Raw genomic sequence first — 27,458 nt, 5'->3', positions numbered from 1 at the left:
CAATTCCCCTCAGGCCTTCCAAACTGTTTTATAACTTACTTCTCTCACTGTATGTCCCACGAATCTTGATAGAAGTTAAATTGTTTAGTAGTTTTTGAAATTCAAAAGGAGTAAGAGTAGGTCTCCAGGGATAATCTGTTGCTTCATGAAGCCTACATGGAAAAGTTTCCTATTAGTTTCTGCAGTCAGGTTCTGGAAACTCACAAAGCATTCCTTGCTCAATCCACTAGCAATACAATATACAGAATGCATAAATGCAACCAAATCTTTGTCATAGTTTTTAGTTTATTTGACATCATCACTGGAAAAGGCAAAGTGTAGGAAGCCATTCTTCGTGTGTGTGTGTGTGTGTGTGTGTGTGTGTGTGTGTGTGTGTGTGTGTGTGTGTGTGTGTGTGTGTGTACACTACTCACTGAAGATCTGCAAGTCATTGGTCATCAGTCCCTTTTCTCCCCATTCACTTCCATACTCCCCCCAACAGCAAAGACAGATTTCATGTCCGTGTGGCAAACACTGCCACCTCCTTACCTGAACACATATTTCACAGCAGTCTCACTGGGATAGGAGTTGCCCTGTGCAATTAAGGGAACAGAGACCCGAAGACCAGCTCCCTCAAGGACCAGATCTTCTGCAGAGAGTCGCGTATCTCGCCTTTCCACTCCAAAGGAGAAAGAGAGATTCTGACCATAACTCAGCAGGTGGTTACCTAAAAACTTGTCTGAAATACAGAAACCACATGCCAAAGATAGGCAATAAGGTAGAAATATGAAATATGTAAAGGTACCAAATAAATGCCTTTCTCGTTTCACTTACCGGGGGCAATGAAATATATGGGAAAGTAGCTGTCAGAGACCACAGACACCTCCTGTTCCTCAGACGACCACTGGAGCGAAGCCTCAGAGCCATCCCGTTGCTCAGCACGCCATCCTTCCTCATCTGGAAGCAGAAAACAAAAATATAAGTGCTTTTGTAACTGTGATACTATGTTAAATCTATAATATTTCTCATGTCATACTTTCATCTATTCTGCATAAAATTTTTATCTCCCATTAAAAACCAAGAGCTTTACAACCACAATATTCCCCATTAAATGAAAGAGCTAACTGAGGAGAAAACTACATACTCAAAGGAAATCCATTTCTGACAGCCATTATGAGTGCTTCTTTTAATAGTCAAAGCACAGCCTTCAATGTACTGAAATGGAAAAACCTAATTACCAAACTGGAAAGTAGATGTGATGGAATGAACACTGTATCCTTCTGCATTGGTGCAGACAGAAGAATGACCAAAACAGAAGCAAGGGGTACAGCCTCGAGGATTGGATGATTCCAAGTGAAAAAATCCAGGTTTGCACCTAGAGGAAAATGGGAAAAGAATGAATTATTTATAGCTGGGGATGTCACAATAGAAAATATAATGTAGCTGCAACAAGGGTTAGCTACCTCTCACAGTTGAATCCTTCTACGTTGTCTTTACAAATACAACGCCCAGTCTCAACATTACATTCAGCTGTACTTCCAGCAGGATTGCAAGAACATGGTCTATTGAACAGAAAAAAGATAAAAATTCATTAAGAAATCTAGAGATCTCAAGTATAATTACAAAGAGAATTTTCACTCTGAAACAAAGTCAGCTTTGGATAATCCAATGAATCCAGAAACCATCTATATATCTTTGAGTTTGAAATGCATTCTGAATTGGACTTAGGATATACTCTATCTAAAAGACTGATATACCACTATGCTGTTTCCATCCTAACCATCTCCTATCTTGGCACCATTTACTACCAAGAGGCCAGAACTTGCCCAACAATTGGAAAAAGACAGCTCTCATACACTACAGTAAGTAATGGGTATTGTCGAAAGGGCACTGAGTCTAGAGTCATAAAAATTTGAATTTCAAATCCAGCCTCAGACATTTAGTAGCTGTGTAAATCTGGGAAAGTCATTAGTCACTCACTATATGCCTCAGTTTCCTCATCTGTAAAATGGGAGTAATAATAGTATCTCCTCTGAATTTTGTTTTAAGGACCAAAAGAAATAATTATAAAGAGCCTGCCACATAGGGAACACTATATAAATATTAAAAAATTTTAAATGACTATATTAGAAATGTATTTTCCCCAATGGAATATTACTGGGTCATAAGAAACATGAAGACTACAGAGAGGTATAAAAATGAGAGATACATGACCTAAGGTAAAGTGCAATAAATAAAGCTAGGAGGAAAATGGAAAGAACTGCCAAAAAAAAAAGTAAATTGTGAGCAACTATAATAATAACAATAATAAAATAACAATAATGAATAATAATTTGAACTTAAAGAAAAGGTGAGAAAATAAGCCTTCCCTCTTTGCAGGGGGGGGGGGGGGTGGCTTGCAGCTTCCTAGCTCAGTAGATTGAGAACCAGACCTAGAGAGAGGAGGTCCTAAATTCAAATCTGGCTTCAGACACTTCCTAGATGTATGACTAGAGGCAAGTCACTTGACCCCCATTTCTGCCTTTGAACCAATACACAGTATTGATTCCAAGGAGGGAGGGAGGGAGGAAAAATGGATAAGAATGGCGGGGACTATGGTACATGACACTGATACACTGTCAGCTTAAGTTGATATGTTGGCTGGTTTTGCTTAACTGCCTTTAAAAATACATATTTTTTATTTTCCCCCTATTAATATGTAAAAATATACCCACCCCTTTTTCTTTAAGTTTTGAGTTCCTAATTCTCTCCCTTCTTCTGACCCTCATCTCCTCCCCGAGATGGTAAGCAATTTGATATAGATTTTGCATGTGCAAACATGTCAAAAAGGTTTTCAAATTAGTCATTTTGTGAAAGAGATCTCAAATGAAAAATAAAGGAAGAAAAAAATGAAATACAGCATGTTTCAGTCTGCATTCAGATTCCATCAGTTCTTACTCTGAGAGGAGATGGCATTTTTCATCATGAGTGTTTGGGATTATCTTGGATCACTGCACTGCTGAGAATAACTAGGTCATACACAATTATTCATCAAGAAATATTGCTGACACTGTGTGTAATGTTCTGGTTCTGCTTATTTCACTTTTTATCAGTTCATATTAAGTCTCTACAGATTTTTCTGAAATCATCCTGCTTGTCATTTCTTATAGCATAATAGCATTCTATCACTATTATATACCACAGCTTGTTTAGCCACTACCCAAGTGCCTGACAACTCTCAATTTCCAATTCTTTGCTACCACAAAAAGAGCTGCAATAAATATTTAAGTACAAAGAGGTACTTTTCCATTATTAAAAAAAATCTCTTTGGGCTATAGACCTAAATGTTATTGAAGGATCAAAGGGTATGCAAAATTTTAGAGTCCTTTGAGCATAGTTCCAAACTGCTTTTCAGAATGGTTGGATTAGATTGAAACTCCACCAGCAGTGTATTAGTGTTTTAGTTTTTTTCTTATCTTTTAAAAAACTTTTTGTTGGGGGCAGCTGGGTGGCTCAGTGGATTGAGAGCCAGGCCTAGAGATGGGAGGTCCTGGGTTCAAATCTGGCCTTGACACTTCCCAGCTGTGTGACCCTGGGCAAGTCACTTGACCCCCATTGCCTAGCCCTTACCACTCTTCTGCCTTGGAGCCAATACACAGTATTGACTCCAAGACAGAAGGTAAGGGTTTAAAAAAAAAAACAACTTTTTGTTAAAAGGAATGTCATTCTGGCTGGGGAAAGAGAGCAAACTATATTAAACAAAGGTGACAGAAAAACAAAAGAATGATAAAGAAACATATCCCCTCCATATATAAAAAATATTTCTTTTCAATTTCTTACCTGCATCCTGCCTCAGTAAGAGAGTGGAATCCAGGCTGGCATCGATCACATTTGTCACCCATCACACCTGGCTTACAGCTACATCGTCCATAGTTATCACATTGTGTACTGAGAGAGCCTGGGTAGGAGAAGAGGTGAATTTTATAACACTCTATTGTCCATCATAGAACATATCATAAACAGTAGCAGTAAAAAGTGGTGTCAAAAATCCCACAGAACTAGCTAAGCAAAAACTATTTCTAAAAATTGATTGTGTTTAACTCGCAGATGGCTATACATATAGCAAAAAACAATTTAAAAATCAGGACTAATCACAAATCTTTTTTTTAAATTTGAGAAGCAATATCTTTCAGATATATATTTCATTTACCATACAAATATATATTTCATTTACCAATCTTGGGAGAATATTCTGTCACAAGTGTAAAAATGAAGATTTGAACCCCAGACTTCAATCCCCAGAAGTCCTTGGAACTTCCCAGAGTTCCCTGGAATCTCACCTGAGTGCGAGATTACAAATTATTATTTAAAGGGGCTCTCTGCCTACTCGCTCTCTCTCCCTGCTATCGCTTCCAAGCACACGCATCTCTCAAGATGTAGAGTAAATGAAATTGAATGGGCCTTTCTGCCCTCCTAGGCACGTGCTTTCTTATTTTGTATTTTCTTTATTTCTTTAATAAACCTCTAAAAATATAATACTTTTAGCAGAGAAACTAATTTTAACTGCTACACAAGTGAGAATTTATACAATGAATACTGATTTAACTATTAGGAGATCACAAAGGATCATGACTATTATAGGCATTATTATATGATTAAAGTAAAAGTCATACACATGAAGAAGTAGAGCTTTGGGGGGAAAGGGGGCAAGAGAATTTCTTACATCTGAGACATACTAACACACAGAAGTACTCAAGTATTATAAGGTGATTGGCCCAAATAAAATAATCAATAGAATAGAGCTAACAAAATGAACTATTGTTCAAAGATCAAATAGTCTCTGGTAATTTTTATAATTATTTACGAATTCATTATTCAAGTCAATCCACATGCTTTTTAAATATACCAGAAAAGTACAACTTGAATAAGGACAGGAAGAACCCCTTATCATTGAAATAGAGAAGTGCATATTTTACACTTGTGCTGGGATGCCCTGGTAACCAAAGCTTTACCTGTTAGGTATGTACAGTGTACATAATTTTTTATCTGACTTTAAATAGTATAAGTGCAGCTAAGGGCAACTTTTATCTGGAAGAAGGCCCTGCCCTCTTACTTACCAACAGGACTACAGTGGCAGGCGAGGCATGCTTCCTCATTCCCAAGGCGATAGAAATTCTCCCGACATCTTTCGCAATTGGCACCATCAGTATTACCCTGGCAGTTGGTACAATGGCCACCATGGCCCGTAGAACGGTATAATTCAGGGTCAAAGTAACATTCTTGTGATCTTCCATTACAGTTACAAGCTGCAGAACAAACCATCTAAGTTAACTAAATATATGTCCTTTTAAAAAAGGACAATCAAAGGAATGTGAAAACTGGCAATTCCCTTTCCTCCAAAACTCCCTCTGATACATCTCTACAGAGTCTGCTCCTTAATCTAAGGTGTTAGAGTGAAAATAAGCAACTTATGAATTACTACATTAGAACACACTATTCAGATTACAAAAGCATTTTGATAGGAAGTTCTTAATCATTAAGCTGACAAATAATCAAGGCCTAGAAAGGCTCAAAAGCAGTATTAATGCTGCCCTAAAATAATAAGGAGCTTCTATACTGAAAAAGTTTTAAAATCTAACAGATATTCACATTCAAATTAAAAGCCAAAATCCATGTCTCTCCCTGACCCCAGAACAAGATACTGATGTATATCAAGCTAAGCTTTTACCTTAAAAATATTTTAGGTACCCAGAAACATGAATCAATGACAAAGAGCATGAACCTTGACCTCACATCTTCCTATCAATATTATGTCCAATATGTGAGAAGACATAACTCTATAATATCAGGCTAAGGTAAACGTCCCTATAGTTCAGAATAGATAAAAAGAAAAACTCCACATGAAGCTTCTTAGTGAAGGGAAGCTATAAATTCTGATTCTTCAGCTGGAGTTATTGTATATTAATTTTAATCTTTACACTTTTGGCGACCACAAAAGGACAGAATTCTCAAATATTTTTAAGATAGAATAGATATATTTGTTCAAGCCTGCGGTCCTGCTGGCCTGTTTTTGTGCCATCCCGGCCACTGCATTCCACCTGCTCCTGATTCAGCCTGAGCTCTACCCGTCCAGTCTCCAGCCCTTCTACAGCCAGAGACCAGACCCGCCTGCCACTCAGAGTCACATGTATTTTTTTCCCCCACAGAGGGTGACATATAAAAATCTTTCCACCCCAATCCATGAGTGTTTATAGCCTGCCATAGCCATTTTTCAGCTTGGAGAAAAGAACCCCACACCTTCTAATTTTCAAGCAGATTTTTTTGAAGCTGATCCTGGACTCCTAGTTTAGAAGGGTGTAAGTCAGTTTTGAGAAATGTCTTTTTTTTTTCTTTCTCTAGGCCCAAAACACCCAGGAGCAGTACTTTTTCTATCATAAGCAAATACTCTATTGTTTTCCCTCAAAGATTTGCCAATAGGGAGGAGGTGAAAGAGAATACTTTTCCAAGTCTCCTAACTAACTCCTTTCCAATCTGCCTTTTTTTTGGGGGGGGGGGGATGCTATTCCAAACCATTCTTCAAATTCTCAAAGAACAGTTTGAATTGCTTGAGCTAGCAAGCACATATTGGCTCTGCTTGAATCTATTGCTAGCAGCTTGTATTTTCATTGGCTATTGACCATTCTGCTTACTTTCCCTCAAGGATATGCAGCGAACTATGCTACTTAAACTACAAACCAAACTGAAATATTTTGACAAAGTTCTAAAAGTCTTAAATACTTTCACAATACGCAGAGTGTAAATTTTGCCCAGTGCTTCTATCAGAAACTTCAGACCTCTGATAAAAGAGATGATAAATACTTTAAAAGAGATCTAGAAGTTTATTGCTAACTATTTTGAATTTATTCTCCTCCTATAATATAGAACAAGTCTATCGGGATTGGTTAAAAAAAAGGATTTTGACTGCACTGCCTGTACCTTCTCATTTGTTTATATTATTTTATTTACTGATTGCTTTAAGGTTAAATTTTTTTTAAGTTTAATCTGTAGTAATCTAGTTGATACCTTTCTGTAGTACTGAATCATTTTAAGCTACTATGTTTTGCCTATATTGATCTTTAATTTGTACCTTTACTTCTGCTGAAGAACAAAATATTGTATAAGCCCATAAACATCTTGCCCAAACTCTTATCATTAGATCCATTGAAGATCACATGTTGCCTTTGTGAATTGTCAAATAGATGATGATGGATGGACTTCATCAAAAGCTATATATAATCTTTGGAGAATTTAATGAGCTAAGAATTTAAATTATAATCTTAAGGGGTCTTCAGAAATAATTTAAGATACCTAGTGGTTTCTGAATGGATGATTTATATATATATATATATATACACATACATACACACACACATATATTATAAAGAATGTTGTATTAAAGGTAGAGAAACAAAGAAATGTTTCTACCAAGGTGTTTCTATGAATCAAGAAGCCAAAAAGAGCTCCTACAAAACTTCAGTTTAATTTATTTCCACCAGAACAATATAGATTTCTTAGTAATGTTCTAGACCCAAATAAGTTTTACTTTGTTTAAAAATATATTTGCCAAGGTTGAAAGATGCTATATCTGTAAAAATTGTGGCAAATATCTATCAGTTCAGGGGCTTTTTTATGTCATACAGCAACTTATATGAAATATGATAGTGGGTTTGTTTGTTATTTTAATTACTGGACTGTTATGAATTGTGGGAACTTTGGTACTTCTTTGAATGTGCATTATCTACTGTGTTACTGTTTTATTCTGGAAATCATTTATACTCACACATGGCTGACACAGTGTTGCCACTGATTTTTTTTTTTAAACCCTTACCTTCCATCTTGGAGTCAATACTGTGTATTGGCTCCAAGGCAGAAGAGTGGTAAGGGCTAGGCAATGGGGGTCAAGTGACTTGCCCAGGGTCATACAGCTAGGAAGTGACTGAGGCCGGACTTGAACCTAGGACCTCCCATCTCTAGGCCTGGTTCTCAATCCACTGAGCTACCCAGCTGCCCCCGTGTGTCACTGATTTTAAGCTATATATTTTTGATTTTTAAAACTTTTAAAATTATTTTTTTTCCTTGCATGTGCAATAGAGTATCTGAGTTTTATTTTTCTCTTTTTGTATTTGAAGTATATGTCGACAGTTTTGAGAAGATTTTTCTTTAATTTTTTTAATTTTGCTGTAATATAAGTTTAAAATACATTTGTTCTAATATTAATGCATACCCAAAAACCTTTAGACTATGAAAATGATGCCACTGATTATTTAAAAGAATTATGGGACTTTGCTTCATGATTCTGTCTGATTCCAGTAGGGAATATACAAAAGAGTCACTGTACAGTGCTAAAGAAGCACAGAGCACCTGCATAGTGCTTAGGGAGCACAAGATCAAAGAGACCAGATCCTAGTGGGATTGATATAATTTTGAGCCAAGACAAGAGGACTTGAACATGTTTGGGATTCGAGGTTGCAGCTGTTTTGACATATGTCAGAGGCTGGACTTCCTCTGAGCCACATTCTATCAAGCACCTCCTTTTCGCTGATATCCTGGCTCCCATTTGCTGCTGAAATCTAGTCCCTTTTCTGTCTTTCATGGTGTAGCAAACTTTCTTTAGTCCTAGCTACTAGAGTGCATAATTTCTCAAATCATTTTAATTGGTCTCTGATTCAAGGACCTGTTATAGATTTGTTTTTCCTTTACCTAGATTTTTTTAGACATAAGACTTTTACATTTTTGTATTTCATCCACAAGTTATTTTTCTCTATTATTTGGATTTTTTCATGATTTTGATTTTCTTTTGCAAATTGATTCATATACCTCATAACTGAGCCATGCATCCCTGAGTGATCCCTATGTTTGTTATTTCCCTCGGGGAGCCAACTTATTGTTGTGAACTTTGATTTAACTTTGAGCAATTTTAAGATAAGAAACTTTTTACCTCCCAGAATCCAGAATGCATCATGTAGATGCCTGCAGAGACAACATGTTGCACCAGAAGATTCAGAGTGAACTTTAGGATGTGAATTGAACTATGGGGGGTTGAAATGTCTTTGTTCTGAATGTATACTCTTATGCCAAAGGGGACTATACCCAAATTGGTTTTTTGTCTAATTAGTAATCATTTGTTTTGTTCTTTCCCCCCCCTCTTTTATCCACAAATTATTGCAATTTTTAAGTTGATTGTGTTTCCATGAGACTTTTGGGGAAACTGGTTTCCCAATAGGATCATAGGGGGATATGTATAAATGAAGATTTTGAACCTTTGACTTCACTTCCCAGAAGTCCTTAGTATTTCCCCAAATTTCCTATAATCTCTCCCGCGTCTCCATGTTGGCAAGATCATGTTACTGGCATTTAAGTGGATGTATGCTCTTCCCGTGTTCTCTTTTTGACCTGGGACCAGGCTGAATTCAGGCAGTTCTTTTGCTTTCTTATTAATAAAACTTTATAAAATATTATATTTAGTTATTGTATATTAATTCTAATCTTTACAAAAGGTCATCTACCTAAAGCATAAAAGCATTCCCTCTTTAATATCCCCAGCATGTGCTCATTCATAGCTCCCAACATGATCCCTGCCTGAATACCTTCAGTGATGGTAAATTCACTACTTTATAAGGCAACCCACTTCATTTCTGGATAGTAGAAAGTAGAAAGCTGAAATTTACCTCCCTTAAACTTTCTCCTCTAGGCCAAGCAGATCTAGAATTTTATAAGTTCTCTATAAATTCCCTTAGCTGCTAATTAATCACATATTACTTTTTAAATTATTTATTGCCAAGAGAGAAAGATTAACACAACTAGAAGTTGGACCACAAATACAACTTATTTTAGTTTTTTTTTTTATACAACTGTTTCAAATATTTCATTTCTTGACAAAATGTGCCTATATGCTTTCACACTTTTCCTCATACATTTCCTCCCCACATCCCCAAAGGTAGATAAAACAATTCTCTTCAGAAAGAATAATGGGAAATTACTAGAGTTTTTTCCTTTTATATCTTCCCAAATAAACTAAAATCTATTCTTACCCACTTGGCCACCTTTCTAACTCACCATGCTAAGAAGCCAGACATTCACAGAACTGTGCAATTCTAGGAGTTATTGCTTCATCTACAAAATAATTCAAATAGCTGAATCCCTATCACTATAAGTAAATATATTTCTCTTCCTCAAAATTATGTTTATACTGAAGAGTACATGAATTGGATAGGGCAATTTAACATTGTTATTGTTATAATAATGACAAAGTTAAAGTCAGAAAGCCCAAGATCTTGCTTGGTACCCATTTCTCCTTTATATAAACATAGGTGGTGCTCATTTTCCTTATTTCTAAAAGAAACACTGTAAGGATAACTGCAATATAAGAAGAAATAAAAGAACAAAAAGCTATATGCAGTGGAGTATAAATATAAAGGGAGCTGGACTCACACTAACTGTGAAACAAGGGGCAACTCATTTAGTTTCACTGAGCCTCAGCACTCTGATCCAGTGAAATAGGATAATCAAAGGGTTATTGCGAGGGTAAAATGACAGATTATGCTTTACTTTTTCCTACAAAAATACATTTTGTTATCTTTATTTTAGCTAACACAAAGTACTTATTTATATAAAGAATTTTGCATTAAAGATACCATTAAAATGTATCATATAGGAAATCAGAATGGGGTAGATTTTTTTAAATCATATGCTGTCTTTCAATAATCTAAATGCAGCCTTCTTTTTCAATTAAATTCAGAAATAATTTAACAAGTTAGCAAATGTCAATGTAGATTATTTGCTATATCACTACAATTATGAGTTTTCTTTAGATCATGCATTTTGCCAAACAACTTACTATAATGGTGAAAAACCTATAATGAAAAAAAATTCTCCATACTCTTTGAGGTCTACTTAGCACCAATTCTATCTGGGTCCCCTCTAGCTCCATCATGATATACTTTCCATTTAAAAGATAGCTTCCAACCATTTAGAAATGCTGCATTCCAAATCATCAGGCTGTAACCTCCATATTGATCAGAGGCTATTTTAAGTTTGAACCAAGTAAGATCAGATATCTAGCCTTATACTTCACAGATGATAATGTTTATGAAATAAATTATTCTGCTATCAATGGCAACTACCTCTAAAGCATTCAACTGATGGTTAGCAGCCTGTAAGTTTACAATCACTTGTGAACTAGAGAATAATGAAGTTAAGGCCTTGTATAATTTCCTTTATAATATAGCCATGATGGTAAAACCATGGCACAAGTGCCAAAAAGGGCACACAGAGCCCTCTCTGTGGGCACACCTACAGTTGGCTGCCAGAGTTGTTGGTTACTAGAAAGCCAGAAGGACTGGGAGGAAGGGGGGAAGGCCCGTAGAGTTCTCCCCTCCCCCTCTCCACATGCCTGAAGACATTCCTCCCTTTCCCCAGCCCTCCATATTGTAGCCCAATGGGAGCGCTTCCTCCCTCCCCGATCTGGGGTAGGGTGGGGAGGGGGAGCATGGCATTTGGGGGGAGCATGGCACTGTCTCTAAAAGGTTCACCATCACTGTCATAGAGTATAGCTTTTAGTCTAAAGCACAGCATGTCAAATTTTGTGGGGGTTTTGGAGTTAAGTTTGTTTTTAATGAGAGATGACATATAACAAAATCAATGTCTTAAGACATAATGGTTTGAGGGGAACATTATCTCACTAGTTAGCTAGTTATATATTATGGATAATCCTTTGCATAAGAGGGAGGCTAGATAGTGCAATGGATAGTGTGTCAGGCCTGGAGTCAGGAAAGCAAAGTTCAAATGAAAAATTGTTCTTTCTGAATTTTCTTCTTAACAAGGAAATTCATGAAGTAATTTAAATGCTCCCTTTTTCTCTACTAGGGATTTTAAAGACAATTTTTAGACTAAGTAGGTGTCCAATCCAAGGTACTTACGCAGACATTCGCTGGCACTCTCTGCAGTTGCTCTCCTCCATGGCCGATCATTAAAGAAAGGAAGACATTTTTCACAGTCTACTCCATAGGTGTTGTGTTTGCAATTACAAACCAACTTATCAAAGTCCTTCTTCACGCATTCACTTGCATGTCCATTGCATTTACATCTGTAGGAAGAAGTAAATTAATTCAGAGCCTCAGAAAATGATGCTAGAAAGCAGTGAATATAGAATAAAATTAAACAGAATTTTTGAGCTTTCCAGATCAGGAATAAAGAAAAAGTTCTGAGCAGAGATAGCTTTTAAAAATGATAGCCAAAAAAAAATGGAAAATGAGGTGTGCTCAAGTGGGGAATGGTTGAACAAATTGTGGTATATGATGGTGATGGAATACTATTATGCTATAAGGAATGATGAACTGCTTGATTTCTATAAAAACTGGAAAGACCTCCATGAACTGATGCAGAATGAAATAAGCAGAACCAAGAGAACACTATATACAGTAAATTAAATACTGTAGGACAATCAAATGTGATGGACTTTGCTACTAAAAGCAATGCAATGAATCAGGACAATCCCAATAATTGGGGGTTTTGATTTTAAAAGATTTAAAAGATTATTCTATTACAAAAATGAATAATATGGAAATATGCTTTGAGTGATAATATATGTATAATAACCCATTGTAATTGCTTATCAACTCTGGGAGGGGGAGGGAAGAATAGGAGAGAGACAATAAGAATCATATAACTATGGGCAAAAATGAAAATAAATGAATGAATGAATAATTCTAGCCAATAACACAATTGATTACATTAATGGTCATTGTTAGTATTTTTCTCAAAGTCTGCATCTTCATCAGATGACACATTGGTAGTTCATAGATTGTAGCATTTATTTTAAGCTATATTCAATTAATGTACCACCATCTTCCTATAAGCAGGAGTACTTAAGATTCAGTTTTAATAAACCAATTATCTTCACAATGGAAAAGGAAATCTGTCACAATTTCAGCCTTACAATTAGTAAGCCCCTTCACAAAGGGATGGGGTAAAAAAAGAAAAATAGGTAAGAGTGTAAAAGCCTGTCAACAGCCATTGAAAAACATTTCAAACTACACATCCAACTAGCATTCAGCCAGTAGAAGCATCTTTATACACAAAGGGAATAAAGCAGAACTTTCTGTCCCTCTTCTGAGAGGATAAAAAGCCAAGTTAAATTTTATTTATTTCACCAGATTCATAAGGATGGTCACACTAGACCTTGCCATTAGCTACAAATGTTATACTTCCTTAGTCAGAAATTGACATTGTCCTAACTGGCTATTACTTCCTACCTTCTCCCCCATCCCCCATTCCTATGCTTTACTTCTCACTGAGAAATCCATTTTCTCTGGCCCTCAAACTTCCTCAAGCTATTACCCTTGCTCTTGATCTCTCTTTCCTCTCTGAACACCTGCCTATTTCAATTCTTGCCCTTTGGCCCTCTTATTATTCTCTTCCTAACCACAGCCCTGGATCACTGATACCATTACCCAGGAGCCTCTCCTCCTCCATGTTCATTCAATTCATATTCACTGCCAATTAAAATTCTAGGAGTTGCACTCTCCCAGCCTTCAGGAATGCTCTCCTTTCCTCAACAAATTCAGTGTCGGGCTCACAGCCTTCTTAAGAGGAGACACCTCAATGAACATTCTTTTAAGTAATGCTATCCTCACAGCTCCTCATGACTCATTTCCCTTTTCCTCCACCTTATGTCAGCTATGGCTAGTCATGATTAACATCCTCAATCTTGCCATTATCCACCAGTGTTCCATTTCTATGTTCATGGCCCCTGAAATTCCCTTCTAATCTCAATCTATTGCCATTTCATCACTCTAGCAGTCCCTTCAATTCTTTCCTAGGCCATCCCCACTACATTGGTTATACTTTTTTCCCTTCTCTATCTTGACCCCAGTGTGAAACAGTTCTACTTTATACTACTTTAAACTAGCCCAGTGATGGCAAACCTTTTAGAGAAGGAGTGCCAGCCCCTCCCCTCCCCCCAACACACACACACAGGAGAGGAAGAAAGTACTCCCCCACTGGGCTGCTGGGTAGAGGGGAGGGTGATGTGAAAAAATGTCAGCCATGATGGAGAATAGGAAGGGAGCAGCTCCTCCCAAGTCCCTCTGCCTTTTTAGTAATGAACTGGAGGGGAAGGGGCCAAGTGCCCACAGGGAGTGCTCTGAGTGCTATCTTTGGCAATTGTGCCACAAATTTGCCATCATACTACTAGCCTCCTCTCTCTAGCCCCTTGCAACTTTATCTTACTGCTGATCTTGTCCTGTCAACCCTCAGCTTTGGAATAATCCCACCATTTCTTCTCTTTAGTAAACAAATCTGGAAAAGATAAAAAAAACTCTGTTGACTGGGTCCACAACAAATGTAAATTATATAATCTCAACTGAGTTTTCATTGTATCAAGGCAATTCTTTTCTTTTTCAGTTCAGTGATATTTTTTTTCCAATTAGTTTTCTAACATTTTGAGTTTCAGATTCTCTTTCATCCCCTTAGCTGTCCTACTCATCCTCCTAAGGGGCAGGTTTGAGGTTCCCAGTAACTTCCAAGATCAACTATAAAATCCTATTTGGCTTTTAAAGCCCTCTTTAAAGGGATCCCTTTAAAGCAGGTCCCCTCCCCTTACTATCTTCCAAATCTTTTTATAACTTACTCTTCCAGGAACCCTGACTTTTCTGCTGATTGTCTTACATAGCATGACACCTGAATTTTCAGAGTTTGTCTCCCATACCTACAATTCTCTCTATTCTCATCTCCATCTCTCAGCTTCCCTGGCTTCCTTTAGGTCCAAGCTAAAATCCCATCTACTATAAGAAGCCTTTTCCAATTCCCCCTTACTGACAGGGCCATCTCTTTTTTTTTCCCTCTCCAGTGTATCTTGTATAAATCTTGTTGCACACAGCTATTTTCATGTTGCCTTCCTCACTAGATTCTAAGCTTCTTGAGATCAAGGGCTGTTTTTTGCTTCTTTGTGTCCTCAGAAGTTAGCACAGCACCTGGCACGTAGAAAGTACTCAGTAAAAACCTGCTGACTTAACTTTTGAATGGAGTGGAATGACAATGTTCATTATTTTTGTATCCTTGGCACAATTAGCATGGTGTCTTATTCATAAAAAGTTAACATGCAAATTTATGTTGAAAGAGTTTTTCAAAAACTTAGCAATTTGTCACCTTAAAAACTAAAACTCCAAACCAAAGCATAGTTCTCAAGGCAACTTTGCTCCAAGCTCTACTGCTGCAATTATAGTATAACATGTAATTATAAAGTATTATATACAAGGAATCACATAACTAGGGTTATAAAAATGAAATGTCTGTCCTAGAAGACTTTACATTTTAATAAAAGGATTAAAAATAAATACATAAGTCTTATGAAAAATAATTTCAGTAGGGGAAAATGCTATTATATTTGGAATATTAGGCAAGGGTGATAGTAGGAATGAATAGCTGAATTAATCCTTGAAGGAAGCAAAATTTCTAAGAGCGTAAGGTAAAGGGCCACATGAAAGGGACTAGACTGTGAAAAGTCAGAGATAAGCGATGGCACATCAAGTTCAGAAAACAGTTAAAAGGCTAAGTTGGCTGGAAAACATAATACATGATAAGGATTAACAAGAAAGACACTGCCTTATTTTGAAAGAATAAAAAATCTAATGACAGAATCAATAAATATAGTTGTAAACAGGCATACTATTATAGCGGGGGGAAAGTAATTTCTTTTTAATTATGATTTAATAATATACTTACCTGCCACCCACAGCAAAATCTGAAATTGCATAATAATAAGACTTCAACACCTTGGGGTCATTAAACACTTCATCTCCAAAGGTGTTCAGGCGATTAAGGGTCACTCTGATGTCTGTGGCAGTTACCCATTCCTAATAAAGGCAAAAAAAAAAGGAGAGAAATGTAGAGTTGAATTAATTTTTTTTCAGTCAAAATAAAGTTGTGGGTATAAAACCAGTAATTTGGCCACAACCCAGTCTCAAGCTTATACATAAATATCAATCCATAATCTATACATAATTTTGCCAGGTGATACTTTGTATGATGTGAGGAGGAGAGAGAGGGGCTGAATAAAAACTTTAAAATGGAAAAAAATTTAAAATATATAAAATAATTCTCTACCTTTCAATATCAACCCTCTTCTCTAATCATATTCAATGACATTCACTTCTCTATATCCTTCTACTGTCTCAACTTTTGCTTCTACTCTTTTTATGTAGATCTATTCAATAGCCCCTTTTAAATCAACTGATTCACTTTAATCTTTGTCTAGACCATACACACAGATTTTCTTTAATTTTAAGCAACTCTTGAAATCTCTCTTTCTCTCCTTTACTTTCCCTATTCTCTTTCTCTATACTTCTGTCTCCTCTCTTTCTCTCACATCCTCTTACTCAAAGATAATCACCTAAGTAGTGGGTAATTTCCTTGATTTCACCTGTATAACAGCAGAACTCAAGAAATAAATCCTACTTAAAATCTCACTTCACTTACTTTATTTGTATACACTTAACTAAGCCTTCTAACGTATTTGATCACTGTTTATAATGTATCAATGACCTAAATTCTTCCACTATTTAAAAGCTATCTTAATTCAAAGTTCTATGGAGGATTAATGAGTTTATGTCAGTTACAAGTTGCTTGGCACTTAAAAAACTACATATAAATGAACAGTTATGTTTTGAGATTATCATATCAAGTGAGTGAAATTACAAAAAGCCAAAAGAATTTCAGAAAATTAACTTTTTAACCCCACAGAATTTCTTTGATTTAGAAGGTAGCAGATGTCTTCATTCCTGGAAAATGAATTTGCTAAAAGATATACTCAGTTAGGACCAGTCACTCAGAAATACTAGTTTAGGGATTACTTTTCCTATAAAAACTATATTGTTGTCTAACATGTTTAAAATGACAAACATATAAATGTAAAGTCTCAATGGGTTTATAATTTCCTCAATTTTAAAGTTCCCTCCAATGATGCAAAATGCCACCTGTCTGCTGCTTCCTATACTGTTTGAATACTATTCATGTCACCAAATAAGGTAGTCATCCAATGAGGACCTATATGCCTATGTATGTATGTATGTATGTATGTATGTATGTATGTATGTATACATACATACATTTTTAATGAAAGGTCCTTAAATATTTGCCTAGTGGACTAAAACATTTTATGCATCATCTATTCCTTTTTTCATTAAGTTTTGTTTTTCTATTAACTGAAGCCATCTACTCCACTTTTCATGAATATTTTACTTCTTTCTATGTCAGATGTTTACTATCTATCTTTGGGGAAAAACCTATAATCAGATCTAAGAATATTCACCTGTAATAAGAGTTCTGAGCAAAGTTGCTCACCATAAACTTTATGATTTTTTATTCCATAATAAAAACAGACAAATTATATTCATGAAGAAATACAAACAGAAGGGAGCTAGAAATATGAAGCCAATCATAGTTTTGTCTTAATGCCATTCATCCACAAACCACATAGTTATAATGAGGTAGCAGAAATGCCAAAACCAGACACTCACAAGTTAAGGTAAGGAGGCACTTAAGAATAAAGACAGGAAAAGACAATGTCTAATTTAGAACACAAAATAACTTTTTAAATAAAATATTGACAAAACCATTTCCTTTTTCTCTTGCCTCTGCAAATGAATACATCCTACCCTGTTGTCATATTACCTCTGACAAAATGAAGCCAATCTCCCTCTAGCCCTAACTTTGCCAGCAAGATTCTTTCATCTTTCCTTAAATCTCTAGTCAAAATTCAGTCACAGAAGTATATATGTAGCAAGCCAATCAGTGCATAACAATCTATAATATAGATATGAATAAGTGCAGGTAGAAGCTCTGAAACAAAATTAGTTTATACTTCACTACAAGAGATCCCAAAAGGCACAGAACAGCAACAACCTAAAACCTATTTTATTCCTTGCTCCCTGAAAAAATTTTTATATCAAAAATATACATATTTATGTCATGACAGCTCTCCTTTCAGCTGCTGGTATTGTATTTGTATGTTTATCAAACACAGATTCACAAATTAACTAGATGCCTCTTCTTGGAAAAGTAATTCAAAGAAGGGATGGGAAAATCCTCCTCTTCTCCTATGCAACTGAGAATTAAATACTCTTTTTCTTCTAATTGTAGCAATATTTGTTCAAAAAGCCATCTACATTATATAGGGAAATCATTTTGGTTATTGGGCTTTTGATTTTACAGTACTCTCAGGGAAGATTCAAAGCAGATTTATAAGTGAGTTAATAATACCCACAGAAACCTGATTGTATCTGAATGATCTTCTTAATATTTAAAATAAGTTTGACTTTATATGAAATGTTTAAGAGGAAAAAAGGTAAGACAACTAATAAACTGAGTAAATCAAACATTAAAATTCCCTTCAAATGTCAGAAACAATAGTTTTACTTCTTGACTATGCAGGTTAATGCTAAAATTACTCAGTTCAAGAAATAATTAGTGAATTCATTTCTCAGGATGTATTTTCAAGTGGTTTTCAAATATAAGAACAAAGAAGTTTTTAAAAATTTAGCTAACCAGTAAAAATAGAATAATTTTGCTTTAACTTTGCAAAGCACAGGGATTAAGCATAAAATAAGCATAAAATACTTCACTAGTCATTTAATCTACTATCATCTCATAAAACTTTAAGTCCTTTGCAAATAGTTCCTTCCTCAATTCTTTTTAGATCAAGTACATGGCAGAATTCACCACCTCCAAAGCTGACCATACTTTTCAGACCCCTACCTGCAACACAGGGCTATTGTCAAAGTTGTAGGCGCTGGGCCTTCCTTCCAATGTTGAAAAGGCCACATTGCCCCCAGTTAGAGGAGAAATGTCACTGAACTCATCTGTGCACAATGCTTGCTGTTCATCCCCGCCTGTCCTAATGAAACCACGGTTGGGTTTCAAATAGGTGTTCTCACAGGAGCCACTGTAGTACTGGTATGGAATCCACGGCCCATCTTCTTGGGTACGTTTGTAGATAGCAAAGCTCTCAGGGCGACTGGTGTGAAACTTCAAGCGCACATATGTGATGTCAAAAGCTTTTCCTATAGAACAAACACATCAAAGTTAATAAAGGATAGCTACATACAAGACAGAAAACTTTTCTCTCCAAAGCAAAAAAGACAAAAGTCATATTTTTAACATATTGGTAACTGGACATACAGGTAATCTTCAAACTATAAACAGTCTGTTTTAAAATTTTATTTCTTAAGTTAACTTTTTTTGGCACTAAACATATTTGCTAAATTAGGAAATTATAAACTAGTTCCCAGACTGGCATGAGTCTAATTTACCTATAATACAACTGAAGCATAATATAGATAGATAGATAGATAGATAGATAGATAGATAGATAGATAGATAGATAGATAGATAGATAGATAGATAGAGATAGAGATCTGGAAGGGGCCATGCTAACAATTAACCCTTTTCGGTACATGGACCTGTGTTGACAGTCTAATGAATCGTATGGTTCTTTTCTCAGAATAATGTTTTTAAATGCACAAAATAAAATATATAGAATTACAAAGGGAACTAATTATATGGAAAATAAGTTCATGGACACCAAGATAAGAATTCCTAATCTAACCCAAATTCCTCATATTAAAGATAAGGAAAATAAGTTCCAAAATAATAACATGATTAGTCCACCAGTGGTATCTAAGACAAGATTTAAGTATTCTGAATCCAAAACTGATACTCCTTACATTGCCCCACATAAGTAATCTCTACAGAGCTAACATAGTGATGGTCCCAAAACATAGGGTTATCATATTACTTTGATGCTTAAATTATTAACTGGACACATTTTTCTATTTAGAATTTTAAACCCTTTACGACCTAGTTCTAAACTACCTGTCTCTGCTTAAATTATACATTCCTCCCTATCATTCACTCAGTCAAACCATAATTTTTGCTATTCTTCTTACATTACCCCCCATTCCCCATCTCTATGCCCTCACAAAGTCTATACCCAAAGCTTCATGCCATGAATGAATTTCCTTAACTATTCCTCTTAGAAGCTATAGTTTCCTTCAAAGCTCAAGTCAAATGGTTCCTCCTTAATTGGGACACTAATGCATTGCTGGTGAAGTTGTGAATTGATCCAACCATTTTGGAAGGCAGTTTGAAATACTATGACCAAAGGGCTTTAAAAGACTGCCTACCCCTTGATCCAGCCATAGCACTGCTGGGTTTGTACCCCAAAATAATAAGGGAAAAGGCTTGTACAAAAATATTGATAACCTCGCTCTTTGTGGTGGCAAAAAATTGGAAAAATGAGGGGATGTCCCTTGATTGGGGAATGGCTGAACAAATTGTGGTATATGTTGGTGATGGAATACTATTGTGCTCAAAGGAATAATGAAGTGGAGGAATTTCATGTGAACTGGAACAACCTCCAGGAATTGATGCAGAGTGAAAGGAGCAGAAACAGGAGAACCTTGTACACAGAGACTGATATACTGTGGCACAAACAAATGTAATGGACTCCTCTACTAGCAACAATGCAATGACCCAGGTTAATCCAGAGAAATTTAGAAGAACCCTCTCCACATTCAGAGAAAGAACTGTGGGAGCAGAAATGCAGAAGAAAAACACATTATCAACCACATGGTTTGATGGGGATACAATTGGGGATTCTGACTTTCAAGGATCCACTCTGCTGCAAATATTAATAATATGAAAATGGGTTTTGAACAATGATACATATAAAACCCAGTGGAATTGCTTGTTGGCTGGGGAAGGGGGGAAGAGGAAGGAAACAACATGAATCATGGAACCATGGAAAAACATTCTAAATTAATCAATAAAAAATAATTTTTAAATCAAATGGTTCCTACTTCATATGGTCTTTCTGGATTCCTCCCTGTTGCTAGCATTTACTCATGTGTATTCATTTTATGGGTTTTTTACATCTACTGATATGTATATATGGTATCTTCCCCAATAAAATATAAACTATTTGAGGGGGGAAATACTTTTTGTTTGTATCCCTTATCCCTAGCAGTGCCTTATACACATTAAGTGCTTATGAAAGTTTGGTTGCTGACTGACATTTCCACACCGTTTCTCATATTCATCCCCTTCTTTCTGCTGTCTCCAACCTAGTTCTTACCTTCATTACCACATCTCTGGCCAACTGCACTTGCCTCCTGATTAATCTCCCTACCTTCCCACCCCACTGTTCTCCTACAAAACATTCCCTGAAATGGATAATAATAAAATATATGTATTTAATTGTGTCTTTCTCCAGCTCAAGCATTCATACCTCTTGTCCCTTGACTAAAAGAGGAACTCTTCAGGGTTGCACCGAGAGCCCTTCAATCTGGTGCCCATCTACTTTATCAGTATCATTTCATTCATCTTCTCTGAATGATCTTTCCGTTCTAGTCAAACTGACCTAACCCCTTGGACCCTGGCATTCCAACTTTTGTCTTTCGATCTCTACATGAGTGGTACTCTATAATATGCCTCTACTCCAATTCTATCTCCCCCCAATCCTTTAAAGTGCAATTTAGGTTACAGGCAACAACTTGATTCCCCCTATATATAGTTGTTCTGTCATTAAATCTTTTTGAATTACTTTGTGGATACTTGAAGTTTGCTTGTATGCATGTCAAGTTCCCATCTCCCTTGCAGGAATGCCAGCCCCAAGAAAATCGGGGCTTATTCATTTTCCTCATTCTTTCCCCTACAACTAGTAGTCCCCTGTACACAGTAAGCACAGAATACATCTTTTTTTTTTATTAGAATGTATCTAGTCCAGCATCAATGAACAGATAGGGTAACAAGGACCATGAGGGGTTAGGAGTAAGACCAGCAAGAGGAAAGAATCACCCTTTAAAAATATTCTATATATTTTGTGACACTAAAAAGGAATAATTCCTCTTAGCTTTGAATCTTTCCCCTAAAGCCAAAATTGGGTTTTGAGGAAGCCCAGTATAATAGAAGGAGAATCATGCGGATCCACAGTCAGAAAGTGGGTTCAAAACTTAGCTCTAGCTCTTTATGTGGCCTTGGAAGAATCACTTAATCTTCCAAGATTACAGCTTCCTCATCTGTAAATGGAGGAGCTGAACTTTTAAATGGTTTCATAAGTTCCTTCCAGCTCTCCATCAATGATACTATGAGTTGCCAGTCATATGTATTTAGTTGGTCAAGGAGCATCATATGATGCTTACTTAAATACTAGGGAAGATTTCCTGATAGTTTGTTATATCTACACAACATTTGATTTATATTTATAAAAACACCACCACCCCAACCTTCATTCCCTTTGATTTTGCCCAGATCTGAAGTAAAATTTAGTGCAGCACTGTAGTTTAAAGCAACACAAGTACCATCTTCTCTTTCTCTAATGTCCAAAGTAACAACATCACTTTGACAGTCCATTAAAAAATAAAGCAACTTGACTCAAAATCATACCAGTGAAGGAGCTCTGCCACGGGGCACAGCCTTAAAGGTAAGCAGGGTTTGGACATTTCCATGCTATAAGGGGGTAAAATTACACCTACAAATTTGCAAGCTGTTCACCCCTCCTCCAGAGTCAAGAGCACCAACTGGGGCAAACTCTAAATTCTTGGGGGCTGGCTAAGGGCACCATAGACGTACCCCTGAGGGCAGTGCAAGGCTTTGACAGTGAAACCTGGGACCCAAGGCTGAGGAGCCCGTAGCCTAGGCACCAAGATAGGGTGGGGGGAGTGGGGGGCAGAGATTAGAAAAAAATAGCCTCAGGGCAAAACACTTTGTAGCTGGCTACATATAGAGCTGTCTGCTACCCTCACTCAGTCTTCTGGCTGGGAAGGGAAGATAATACAGAGAAAAAAAAACTAACACAGCAAGGGCTACCAACACTCAGGAACTACAATCCACAAGTGTCAAAAGAAATAAGATGCAACAGAAAAAGCCTTTGACACTGGATAGGGTCTATGGAGAAAAAGAGCAGATTAAAGAAGTAGAGAGTGACAAAGGAGCAAACACATCAAAACTTTACCCCAAAGATGGAAATCGGTCACAAGCTCTGAAGGAACTCAAAAAGGAGTTCAGGAACCAAGTAAGAAAGATAGAAAAAAAGTGGGAAGAAAAGTGGGAAATAGAAATGAAAGTAATTCAAAAGAAAATAATAGTTTAAAAGACAGAATCTCCCACTTGGAAAAAGAAGCACAGAAATCATACGAAATAATAAGCAAAATGGAGACCAGAATTAATCTGTTGGAAGTCATGAAAAGCAGGATAGACCAAACTGAAAAGGAAAATCAGATGATCATAGCTGAAGACCAGTCTTTAAAGACTAGAATTGGGAAAGTGGAAGCTAATGACCTTACAAGACAGCAAGAATTAATAAAGCAAAGTCAAAAGACTGAAAAAAATAGAAACATGAAATATCTCATTGAAAAGACAACTGACCTAAAAAACAGATGTAGGAGAGACAATTTGAGAATCACTGGTCTACAAGAAAAAATAAAAGCCTTGACATCATATTACAAGAAATTATCCAAGAAAACTGCCCCGATATTCTTGAGCAAGAGGCAACTAGACATTGAAAGAGTGCATAGATCACCCTCTACATTAAATCATCAAAATACAACCCCCAGTAATGTAATTGCCAAATTCAAGATCTTCCAAACCAAGGAGAAAATATTGCAAGCAATCAGAAAGAGGGAATTCAGATATCAAGGAGCCCCAGTTAGGATTACACAGGATCTGGCCCAGCTACATTTCTTCCTGATTTGCCAAAGAATGGTGAACCATTTCATGAATCTTTAGAAGTAATAGCTCTAGTGGATATGCCAACGATGGATTTAAAAGACACTCCAATTGAAAATCCAGATTTGCTTTTATTCACAGATGGATCTTCATGTTTGTGTAATGGACTTAGATGTACAGGTACTGCAGTTGTCACAGAATTTGAGACACTGTGGTATGTATGGATCATTACCTTAGTGCTTAGTAAGCTTTGTGCTCAAATTGCAGAGTTGATCGTTTTAAAGCAAGCATTTCTTCTGGTAGCAGGTAAAAGTGCAAACATTTACACAGACTCTCATAATGCTTTTTTCTGTTGTCATGCTACAGGAAAGATCTGGAAACAACAAGGTTTTTTTTTACTGCATCGGGAAAACCAATTGCTCATGCAGAAATAATAACTGTGTTGTTAGATGCTATCCAGAAGCCTAAACAGCTAGCGGTAATCCATTGTAGAAGTCATACCAATAGAAGAGATTCAATTTCTAAAGAAAATCATAGAGCTGACATAACTGCAAAATTTGTGGCCAGAAATGCCCCAGTGTATATTATGAACTTGTCAACTATAAAATCTGATGATCTAGAAAAAGCTTATATAGACTCCGAAATACAAAAATGGAAAGAGAAGTTTGGAGCTAGAAAAGAACACGGTATATGGTTAACAGATACAGGAAAGCCGCTATTACCAAAAAGACTTCTATACCTATTTGTATCAAGCCATTCACACAAAAGGTCATTTTGGTACTCAAGCTGTAATTGACACCATAAAGAGACAATGGGTTGCTCCTGGAATAAAGTACTATAGCAAATAAGATCTGCTCAGGCTGTTCTGTTTGCCAAAAATTCAATCAAGGAGCACTCAAGACATAAAGGTTTAGGTAGTAGACCTTTAGCATATTGTCCACTTGAGAGTCTGTTGATTGATTACATCAGTGTGCCAAAAGCTGGAAGATAAAAGTTTTGCTTGGTATAAGTGTTGATAGATTAACCAAATGGCCTGAAGCTTTTCCATCAAATACAAATACAGCTAGCTTTGTGGTAAAAGTATTGACTAAGGAAATTATACCTAGATTTGGAGTACCATTAACAATAGACTCCCATAAAGGATCCCATTTCACTCAAGACATCCTGAAATGAGTCTATGAAAATCTAGGAATAACACCAAGATATCATGTGCCTTATCATCCCCAAAGTTCAGGGCAAGTGGAGTGTGTGAATAAGGAAATAAAGACTATTGTGGGGAAGCTCTGTGCTGAAACTCATCTCAAATGGTCAGAGATTCTTCCCACAGCTTTGTTTTACTTACATACGAGGCCAAGAGCATATTTGCATATATCATCCTATGAAATGCTCTTTGGACACACTCTACAACAATTAAAAATTTGTAAGACTGGAGGAGATTGTCAACTTGCTTCTTACTTAAGTGCTAAAAGTATTACATGATATGGGAGTATTAATTCAAACTGGTCCTTTCGATTACTCTTCATAAGTATGAAACAAGAGATATGGTATATGTAAAAATTTTTGCTAAAACATCAGCAACACAGGAAAGTTGGTTAGGTTCTTACACTATTGTGTTGGTTTCTCCATCTTCAATAAAAGTTTTGGGTAGAGATTCCTGGTATCATTATTCACATATAAAATTAGCACATGGCATAAATATGGAAATGTACAAATCATTGAATAAGGAAATGAAGAGATTGCAGAAAGATAGAATCATCAGTCAAATTTGAGTCTGCAGTCAAAAAGATCAGTAAGGAGAGGACCATTCCTGCAGAAGAAGATAGAAGAGGACAATGCAGATGAAGAGAATTCAGGAATTAATGGACATATACTATAATCAAGAATAATGGACATATTGATAAAAGACTGAGAACTTATAAATTTAAAAGACTTTGTGAAATTTGCAATGAAGAGGATTACAGGATAAATGGACTAATAAATTTATACTTTGGGTAATGTATTATAGTAAAATAACAGCATTTATTCACATACAAACACAAATATATTTACTACTATGGAACTGCAGAAAAATATTCAAGAGGTGAGAAAAGAAAGATTTGAAATAGGGGTAAGTATGTTGCATACAACAGTAACAACTGCTGTAACAGTAACACTGACATTTAAATAGCAAAGCAACATCACATAACAAAAGTAAAACATAAACATGGTTAGGTTATTCTGAATCACTATTTAGTTTAAGGATGTATAGTTAGGGTACTAACAATGTTATGATTAGCTATAGATATGTTATTTACTAACAAAATGTAGTTACATACTTAGATTTAGTTTAGGTATAGAAATTTAGCTAGGAAAAGTATTTTGAAGATAAAGGTTAGGTAAAATTAAGTAAGAAAATTAGATACTGACTTGCATTGCATCATACATTACACAACACAAACAACACGTGACATCATATATCAAACAAAATTGTAGATAAATATGTAAATATATGCAAATTGGGTATATAATAGGATTGTAAATTAATTGTATTATAGTGTATGTCTATATGTAAACTGTGTAAATATGAAGTGCACATAAGGATATATATGTATAGCATACATGTATAAATTGTATGTATGTACTATATATGTAAATTATTTACATAGCTCACTAATATTTATTATTACATGTATTTGCATAAGTGAGTTTAATGTTTGGTTTGATTTTTATTGTAAAGCTTATGCAATGTTGTGTTTATTGCAATTTTCAAAATTTTTTCTCTTAAGTTTAATGTTAATGTTTTGCAATAGTACAGTTTTCTGTTTTAGCTGATAAGAGTATTTTAAGTTTGATGTTTGCATGGAAGTTATGTTCATCTTTTGTTTGATGTTATTTGCTGTTTTGATTTTGCTTCTGTTTTCCTTTCGTACTTGTTCATTATTTACTTTGTTTTCCTTTTCCTTTTTTCTTGTTACAGTTCCTTAAAATAGGTCAGAGTAAGATAGTTGAGTGTAGGTTGTTATTTTGGATAGATTTCTTAGTTTAGTTATTGGTAAGTATTTTAGATTGTGGACAAATTCAAAAATAGTGTTTCCAACACAGTTTTTGGTTCATGCAAAAGGGGGAAGTGTGATAAAGGGTGAAAATGTTTGCAATTTGCAAAACTGTTGCAAAAAACTGGGAAATGCAAACCTAGGAATGACTGACAGTGGTATGTGACCAACGGTCACATGGGAGCTTGAGCCTGAGGGATCTAGGTGAAGATTCCATTTCTGCCCAACTGACTTCTGTTCTCCTGAAGAAGTAGAGATGAAGGCTTGATCAAACTGAGAAAGAAGTTTGTTTGTTTTTTCCAGTATCTGGCTATTGGCAGCATCAGTCTTACTTGGACATCAGGACTTACTTACTTGGACATCTAACAACAAAAGAGCCTGGCTCTATTTGATTTTGGACTCCTACTCTATTTGGGGTATTTGGTTAAGTTTTTAAGCTTAATAACATAGTTAATATATCCCTAAATCTTAATTCCTTTCCCTTCCCAAACAATAAAGCAGATTTATTTATGTTTTCCTCTTGTGTTTCCTTTACTTTAAATCTTACCCTAACATCTAGCAGCCTCCACATTAAAAGACAGAAAGACTTGGAATACATTCAGAAAGGCAAAAAAAATTGGGTCTACAACCAAAAAATAAAGCAATTTAATTATTTTTTAGTAAAACAAAATGAACAAATAAAAAAAATTCCAACACCAATTTTTGAGG

At 35.9% G+C, this 27,458-nt stretch overlaps 1 protein-coding gene across 1 annotated transcript in view; it reads right to left on the bottom strand.

The window, feature by feature from the left end:
- LAMC1 (laminin subunit gamma 1) overlaps window positions 1-27,458 on the bottom strand; it is a 165,530-nt gene that overhangs the window by 37,200 nt on the left and 100,872 nt on the right. The window contains exons 2-11 of the mRNA XM_007480933.2: window positions 18,751-19,055; window positions 15,721-15,851; window positions 11,916-12,082; window positions 5,076-5,264; window positions 3,799-3,916; window positions 1,443-1,541; window positions 1,218-1,354; window positions 814-936; window positions 529-718; window positions 40-152 (exon numbers count right to left, since the gene is read on the bottom strand). Of these exons, the coding sequence (XP_007480995.2) occupies window positions 40-152; window positions 529-718; window positions 814-936; window positions 1,218-1,354; window positions 1,443-1,541; window positions 3,799-3,916; window positions 5,076-5,264; window positions 11,916-12,082; window positions 15,721-15,851; window positions 18,751-19,055 (1,572 nt within the window). The remainder of the gene's footprint in view (window positions 1-39; window positions 153-528; window positions 719-813; window positions 937-1,217; window positions 1,355-1,442; window positions 1,542-3,798; window positions 3,917-5,075; window positions 5,265-11,915; window positions 12,083-15,720; window positions 15,852-18,750; window positions 19,056-27,458) is intronic.

This window comes from Monodelphis domestica, chromosome 2, assembly GCF_027887165.1.
Source record: "Monodelphis domestica isolate mMonDom1 chromosome 2, mMonDom1.pri, whole genome shotgun sequence".
NCBI classification, from domain to species: Eukaryota; Metazoa; Chordata; class Mammalia; order Didelphimorphia; family Didelphidae; genus Monodelphis; species Monodelphis domestica.
This window is presented reverse-complemented; position numbering and strand designations above follow the sequence as displayed.